The sequence below is a fragment of the Salvelinus sp. IW2-2015 genome, linkage group LG13, assembly GCF_002910315.2.
Source record: "Salvelinus sp. IW2-2015 linkage group LG13, ASM291031v2, whole genome shotgun sequence".
Classification (NCBI taxonomy): domain Eukaryota; kingdom Metazoa; phylum Chordata; class Actinopteri; order Salmoniformes; family Salmonidae; genus Salvelinus; species Salvelinus sp. IW2-2015.
Window position 1 is genome coordinate 10,495,090 of NC_036853.1, and position 8,502 is coordinate 10,503,591.

The 8,502-nt window shown below is 39.6% G+C and overlaps 1 protein-coding gene across 13 annotated transcripts in view; it reads right to left on the minus strand.

The window, feature by feature from the left end:
- The window catches only part of LOC111972093 (transcription factor E2-alpha), a 33,651-nt gene extending 26,506 nt beyond the window's left edge, over window positions 1-7,145 (minus strand). For 2 of the 13 annotated variants that reach the window (XR_011480751.1, XR_011480755.1), the window contains exons 1-3: window positions 6,600-7,145; window positions 3,175-3,276; window positions 1,573-1,645 (exon numbers count right to left, since the gene is read on the minus strand). Coding sequence is in view for 5 of the 13 variants with exons in the window: in XM_070446121.1 (XP_070302222.1) it covers window positions 1,573-1,645; window positions 3,175-3,255 (154 nt within the window). In the remaining 8 variants the exon portion in view is untranslated. Of the gene's footprint in view, window positions 1-1,572; window positions 1,646-3,174; window positions 3,277-4,540; window positions 4,686-6,599 lie in introns of all 13 variants that reach the window. The other 11 variants (XR_011480753.1, XR_011480749.1, XM_070446123.1 and 8 more) reach the window with 9 other exon arrangements.
- Window positions 7,146-8,502: the final 1,357 nt, after the last annotated feature.

Below are 8,502 nucleotides of genomic sequence, written 5' to 3' on the forward strand. Positions count from 1 at the left end.
WCCAACATGTTTTCAGCACTTTTATTTCCATTAATGATAAAAACATCAAAGTGCAATACTTTGTAGCTTACACACAAGCCTGAATTGTAGTTTATGGACACCCTCATTTTGCTCCATGGATTGATATATGCTTGTCTTAATCTCATATAGATTCTCTAGAGGTTGGCATCTATGGAGGTTTGTGCTGTGGCACTCAAATGCTATTACGAGATACCTGGAGTTCTCTGAAAGTTAAATGTGACAGCATGAAGTATCACATTCGAATGGTGTCAATGACCAAGGGGCACACTTAGGACGGGGGCAGGAATTAACTCCTCACTGCTAAGTAATTGCCTGCTGTAATAGAAACAAACACAGAGTCCTGCCACTGATCCCCATTCAGAGGGCTCCTACTCTAGCCAGCGCTCCATGCTGGGCCAGTTAAGTGCCCCAGAGCTGTGGGTGAGGGGCATTGTCTCAGGCTCAAGCCATTTCCTGTGAACCAGTGGGGGGAAAAGTCCTGTGCGGAGTTGGGGGAGGAGTGTTTTACACTTCGGGGTGGGGGAGTTGTTTCAAGTCCATAAGCCCTTTTCCGTCTTTGTTCCTCTGTGGCGGGGTTTTCACTCTTGGGGCCGCGCAGTGTGACTCCATTTCACACTGCAGGTTGGCAGGGTGACAGTGGGAAGGAACATGACTTACTAATAACATACAGCAAAAGCTACTAGCTTACACAAGGGTTTCAGGTGTTCCAAGGTGGGAAAATAAAATCGAGTTTTTGTATATTGGTGCAAGAAAAAGATGCAATGAAAATAAAATATATAGATCTCATTTGCTAAATTGAGATATTGCTATCAATTAAAAGGGTTACCAAGATTGTTCATTTGTTCATCACCCCACCAAAAAAAACATGGGTCTCATTCAACAACCATAAATGAAGACATTCTGCTGAACTCCAGAAAGCTTTTCTCTTAAGAAGTGTCATCCAACAACACAGTGCTCAAAGGCACCAACAGTGTCCTGAAGCTTCAGCACAGATGAATAATCTTGGTTAGATCAAAGAGGGGAAATGTGAACACATGGAGGGACAGAGCAGGCTCTCACGTTTCCAGAGGAGATCTCGGATCAAAGTAACTAGATCTGGCCAACTTACTACCAGCACTAAAGGTGATGAAATACTGTCCGCACACAGAGGATGTTTTTTTATTTTACCTTTATTTAACTAGGCAAGTCAGTTTAAGAACTGCCTTGTTCAGGCGCAGAATGACAGATTTTTACCTTATCAAATCCCCGAGATGACCTTGCAACCTTTCGGTTACTAGTCCAACGCTCTAACCACTAGGCTATCTGCCGCCCCATATACAGCATCTTTAATTATATAACCAAGTGAAAGGGTGAAGGCATAGTGCAATAGAACCAAAGCACTAACCACTGCCCTAGTACTTCCAACAAAAATATTTTGCCGCTACATAACCATTCTTCATTACTTACTGACCTTATCAAAAAAACTAAAGCTTCATACAATACAGTTTAAGTATGGCCCTGCAGGATATTCAAGGCTCATGACAGTATCTTGCATTCTGAATAGAATCTTACCTGATCCACCAAACTGACTGCTAGCGAGTGTCGTCGGTCTGTTCTTCCCATTAGCCACAGGTGGTGCAAACATCTAGAAGAGGTGGGAAATAAAGTCATAAATACACCTTAATTGAAAATACAGTAAAACTAGATAATCTGTGATATGAAATGTGGGCTGGACACTGATAGGAGTGATGTATCCTAATGCCTGGTTACAGGGGCTTGTTTAACATGCCATCTCATGAGCCACTGTATGTTTCTGCCTCTTTGGCATCTGGGCCAGCGACAGCCATACTGCAGCATTTTCAGCCAATCCTGGCATAGCACGGCACGGCACACACGGTACACACACACACACACACACACCTTTGTCTCTAGTGCGTTTAGATGCCATACATAGCTACTACTTATAGAACCATGGACGCATTTATGATTTGAGTGGTGGCTACACAAATGATGTGCATAGCAAACCAAGGTCTTGATTGAGGGCATGATAGTTGATGCTCCACACACTAGTGGCCCATTAACTGACAGAGGGAACAGAACCAATGGAATTTCCCAATGTTACACATCATAAGGCTAARATAATGGAGGAAATCAAATACATGGGCAGATCACATTAGTAAGCTGTGGTTAGTAGAGAGATATCAATTAATGTAGGACATCAAGTCTGATGACAAGCGTTTACTCAATTACAATTCCTGGTCTTGAATCCATGGATGTCCCCCGTATAAGGTAATTTTCCATAACAATGAATTTCCTCAGGATATTACATTTTTCAGAGAGAAACACTGACATGAATGTCAACTCAAAAGCCCAAGACAGAAATCATATGGTAAAAATGAATGAAAAAAAAAAAACAGGCTGATGCCAGCAAATCATACCCAAAATCCCATTAATCTGACCATTTATAAAGACCTGCTATTCAAGAGACATAAATGTCAGGGCTACCCCATTTCACACAGCATGTATTGAGTTGAATATGATGTGAGGTTTTTCAGCTGTGTATACTTTGAGAGTGCCAGAACCACTCAAGAGTATGGAGCATCCCTTTAAAAGTCCTGGAACTTATCAGCAATCAAACTATTGCAAGGTTGTGCACAAAATAAGATAAACCAAACTCGGGAGCAAAATATAAACATAACTGCAAACATAGGAATCAAATGCATCTAGTCTAAATAAATCTTCAGCATTCAGGTCAGCCCAAACCATAAATCAACCTTACTGCAGATTATGTTCTCTCATGTTCAAAGACTGATTTAAAACCCAATGAATAAACACCTTGGACCTGTGTTGTATTCAGGTGACCTTACTTGGATGTGGGATGGGGTAAAACTGATTTCCCCCCCCCAAACGACGTCTGGGGGGAAATTAAGCTACTTCTGTCATGCAGGAGTTAAAGGATAAAAAAAAAGCATGGTGTGAGCGATGTGGAAAAAGTATAACTTGTTAATGAATCGGGAACAAGGAGAACTGTTTAACAGTTTAGCTGTCATTATATTGGCAATGTAACGGGCCTGTCCCTCCCCATTCATCTCTCTCGTCCACCCTACCGTCCACCCGGCCCAGCCCAGCAGCCCTTATGACCTGGCCCCAGACACCTAGACCACTCTCTCTTACCGCACTGAAATCCAGGAGGTCGTTGAGTTCCTTGTCTTGTGTTCCCACTGCAGCCATTCTCTGCTGCGGCTGCTCGTTCATGCCCCTCAGTCTCTAACAACCCTACGAGAGAGATTCGCAAATAGGATAGACTGACTTAATGGAACCAGACTAGAGAGTACAAACACATTGAATGTGACTGAGAGAAAAAAGAGAAAGAAAAAAAAAATCACACTGGATATTACTGGCTGATATTACTAAAGAATTCATGAGTTCTATCACTTGTGAAAATGAGTGAACATACAGATAGTAACATACTGCTTTTTCGGCCTTTTCATTGACCCTTACCTACCACTATCTATGGACACAGATGAGTAAAGAGTTGACGGAAGTTGAGTACCCAGACTAATAGTTAAAGATCCTTCCCCTCTTACTAAATGATTTTCCAGAAGCCCTACAACCTTAACACTGCCGCCTGATCGCCTCTGACTTTTTCATGGTAATAATTGTCGTCAGACGTGGGTGAGGAGTCAAGGCTATTTTGGCATATGGGACACTGTTGTTCAAACAATAGAGCGGAAAAATGGGAAACACTATTTTGTTGTAACAGAGTTACAATTTAGGCCAGTGCATTCATTAATTGGTAATAATAACATATGAACTACAACCTAAAGAACAACCAGAGAATGTCATCAACTCCTTTGGGCATGACCAAATAAGCTACTAATAGTGAGGCTCACTACACAGGCTGCAAAGGAGAGAATCTGACATTCTATGTGAAACATATAGGCCAGTGTAGTTTTTGTATCCCTTATCCAACCTTTAGCAAGAGTAATCACACTTCTGAGACCATGTCTTCCTTTCTGATGCTTCCACAACAAATCACACACACGTCAATCATCCAATTCTATATGAAAGTAAAGTATATTAGGTTTACAATTAGACATAATTGGGACCATTGTTTGCACTGTGTAATAGGGGTGAAAGGCAGAGCTAATGGATGTATGCAAACATGTCATTACCAAATTACCATATGTCAGCGCAGAGGAACCTTGTCAAATGAAAAAAAAAAATAAGCATGAATACTGGATTTACCCTGTGTTTTGCGTTCCAACATGCGCCTGAGGCACAAAGGGTAGAGCTTGGATGCTCAGCAGCAGCAGTACATGACACACAAAAACACTGCCAGTGCAACTGGAAAGAAGCACTAGGGCACCAACAGGTGGTGTACTTTTACCACATTCTTTGTAATCCATTACTAGTGCAATTTGCTGTAATCAACAATTTGGGGGCTTAAACCAGAAAATAAACGCAACTTCTCAGAAGTAAAAAGTAAAAGACCAGATTTGTAACAATACATCAATTTCAAAATGAAAGCTATTCTTACTTTCTTTGTATTTGTCACACATAGGACCTAGTTCCTTAGAGCCAAGACCACACTGTGGGATCAAGGAATTTATGTGTTTGGAGTTTCAGCAAATGATGCTTCAGCATCTTGAAACTTGAATATATTCTTTGAAGGCTGAGAATACCTGTGTAAAAAAAAAAAAGATTCAAAAGGAGATCGAATTTTACTATAGAAATGGCTATATACCATGCAAAGGATCCATCAGGAATAGGCCTTTGTATTGAAAGTGAAGGCAGGTTAGGCCTACATAACCTAACCTTGAATAAAACAAATTTAATGCCCTAATATAACACTAGGCCCAAGTGTAAATAAGCCTAATGTTGTTTTGCCAGACTTTCGGATAAGGTGGTAGGCCAAGGATACACAAACCTTGCCAAACATAAACCACAAAACAATTGCTGTTCCAAAATGTTGTGGGTACATCTGGATATTTAAAGGGACGCTGGCACTGTGGATACACACATTTTATTGTACAGAATTGTGTCTTTTGCTACCCAGTTAGAACAATATTCGGAAGCAATAGATTAGGGCTATGGTCGCCTTGTACACGTGAGCCAGACAAGACAAGGCAAGACGTCCTCCATGTGCAAAACTATAGTCTGTATTCCTAAAAGGAACATATTTTTAACACAATTTTTATGTTATTTTAATTAAACAAAACACATTTTGACAAGTGGGCTACTCTACCCACACCTTGCATATACAGGCCTCTGTTTCTGAGAGCTAATACAAAATCCATTGTGATCATGCACTTCCCAAAACCTTGAACATATTCAAGCACCACCAAAAAAACTAGTAGTAGAATGTGAGCTTTGGTCAATTGTGTTTTTCCTTTGAATAGACATTAACAGAAAATGTAAATATATGTTTTGAGGTGAAAAAACTCAAATACAACTGTTGCTTCTCAGCAAGGGAATATAATGTGTCTGGCTACAATGAATCCAACTAAAACTTTACATTATTGTCGGGAACATCATCATGATCAAATGTATTCAGAAATCTGCTGGGTTCAACGATATTTTCGTTCCAATTAAATGTTTCCATATCGTTAAGGGTAGTTTCCCTAACTAAAACAAGGTAAATATGTATTCCTGGTTGCAAACTCATTCTACTCCGCTCGCTAGCCGTTTCCAAAGATAATAGGCCACGTCTAGGTCCTATAGCCTACTGAAAAGGGATGCTTTCCAGCCGGAGGATATTGTCAGTTTCCAAGGGTTCTATATTGTGGAATTAAGAATGGGATCTCTCGCTACACAAAACGTAAAATAATTCCATTAACCTTGAGGAAAAGAAAAAACATCTAAAAGACTGAAAAACAAATAATGTGGCCTCCTTGAATAACTGTGAAAGTAGTTGAAATAATGTTATAAATACGTTATTTCTTTTGAAATACGACAACAAACTCAAGGTTGAAGTTTGCATTTCAGTTCGTCCAAAAAGGAGATGGTGGGGGGGTGGGGGAATAAGGAAATTCCTGCCAATTGTGTAATAAAATAAATGAAAGTCTAGCCTGTGACCAGCCGCTTAACCACTTTCATAAAGAGGTTGTTGTTTGTGTATTAGTGGTTATTGAAACGTCTGCGTTAGTTGCTTTACATTTCTGATGAACTCTTGAAATGGCAGGGTGAACCAATGAAAGTACAAGTTTATAATGCCACTCAACATTACTTAGGCTATATAGCCAATTAGATTTAGTCGTCATTCCCATTGATCAAACATAGGCTTCTTTATGGGAAAATTGAGACTAGTAAACACATCAAAGTGAGTCAAATTCAGAATAACCTATATCTTTATGGTGAACAAAGGACTAATTTCCCCCACTACACGGTTGGTGCGGAGACCATCACACACTTGAGGGCTGAACTCACCACCTTACTAGAAACCAGACAAAAACTTGCATCCCCCCGCTCCAACCACACATTCCCAAAACTTTTGATAATTGTAGAAGTCAGACGTTCTACAATTGGCCACATCACACCTAATGAATTCGTGCAATTTTCCCGACTATATGTCAGTCTGAAACAGAAGCATTTTTTACCTTTAATCTTCAAATGTCTGGCATCCAACAGTAAAAAGAAAGGCTGTCTCTCGCAGGGGGAAAAAACATAAAACTTCAAGAGAATTTCAACCTCAGCGCGTGAAACGCATTGGATCGCTGTAGGTCTTCCTTATTCCTCCTGAACCTTGCTTCGTTACACTGTCCACGTCATTAGTACAATGTAACCAGTTTGCATCCAAACAATATCTAGTTATTAATCTCACGTCTTCCTTTTTGTTGTTACAATTGAGATGATTTCATTCTTCTAGWAGACATCTTAACCACCTCCGTCCACATTGTCAGAAGCAACAACGTATCCCTACGCTTGAAATGAGGGCCCCAACGCCAGCGGTGTCCGATTTCAAACGCCTATAGAAAGACAACCTATTTGCTCATAGGACAATAAAACATATAAGATATAACGACCTAAATTGATGTAACAGCCGCATATGTTAGTTCGTTGGTCAACAGTTCATATTGTTCTCTTCAAAATAAAAGAGATCTAAAGGACTACGCCTTTCAGCGGAAGGTTATTGTAGGAAAGTTCACTGTGATTACACAGCAGCTTCCCGAGATGGATTGATAATTCCGTAAGAGCATAGCCAATAGAAAAGCAGGTATGAGTGACAAGCAGACACGGAAGCCAATAGCCAACCGGAAATACATCTTGGAACCTCCCTCTTATTGACGCTTGCTTTTTCTGTGTGATAATGAAGGCTGTGAGGGGRGCTACAGTGTAAACTCTGACATCATTTTAATGCTGTGGTTATCGTTTTTTTCTCGCTCTACATTTTGAAAGCGTAGCCCTAGCATACTCTAAGCGGATGGGTGAAATTGTCAAATAAATAACATTCATCGCCTATGTCAACCACACACTATACTAGTTGTATTGGTTTATAGGCTATGTGCACCGTAGTATCAACAGAGTGGACATCACCAAATTGTTATGTCAGACCTTATGATCTAGCCTTTAATCAAATTAAGTTGTATTGGTCACACACATATTTAGCAGATGTTATTGCGGGTTATTGCAATGCTTTCTCAGAGTAATAGGCTGTTTCTACATTATTATAATTTTTGTCTTTCTTTTTTAAAGTCAGATAGACACCACATGTCTAACAGTATTACAATGTTAGACTTTAACCATTTTTCTTTTGACAATTTTCATACGAAATCAATTATTTCCCTCTCAATTCTCACCTTAAAACTGCTCACACCATTGATAAGCCTATCTATCCCGTTTTCACTAAATGTTTGCCAAGCAATGAATAATATATATTTTTTAAAGATAATAGATAATAGATAACTATGTTATTATTGGGCCTGAGTTTTTCTTGACCTGGTGATATGAACAGGGAAAACGCTCTAGACCCTAAATAATGTTGATTGATTGCGTGCTATTTTCACTGTGGACACAATATTTATTGACAAAAGCTGAACCTTAACCATAAAACTAAACTTCCTTGGTCTTCTCCACTGAGAGAGGAGGGAAAGAAAAGAGTATGGGATCACAGAGTACAGGATTTTAACAGAGCATGAATGTGGGGGGAGGGGAGGAGGTCTGGCTGCAGAGAGAGCGCGCGAGAGAGAGAGAGCATGTGTTGAGAGACGGAGAGGCATATATTGAAGTCTACGTTTTGGTGATTAAGACGTTAAGAAAAAAAAATATATATGACTTAATAGCTAGGTAGTTAGAATATATCTTTCTATAAATTTCCACGAAAGATACACAGCTTTGGAATGTCAATTACTTTAAATCAACCTCACTTCCCCTAATAAAACAAAACAAAATGTTATTACACTGAAGGGCAATATATATGTAAACTCTAAGTGCATCACACACTATTGGAAATATATGTTTTAATCAGCTTATATGTTTCTTATAGCATGTCTTATAGACAGC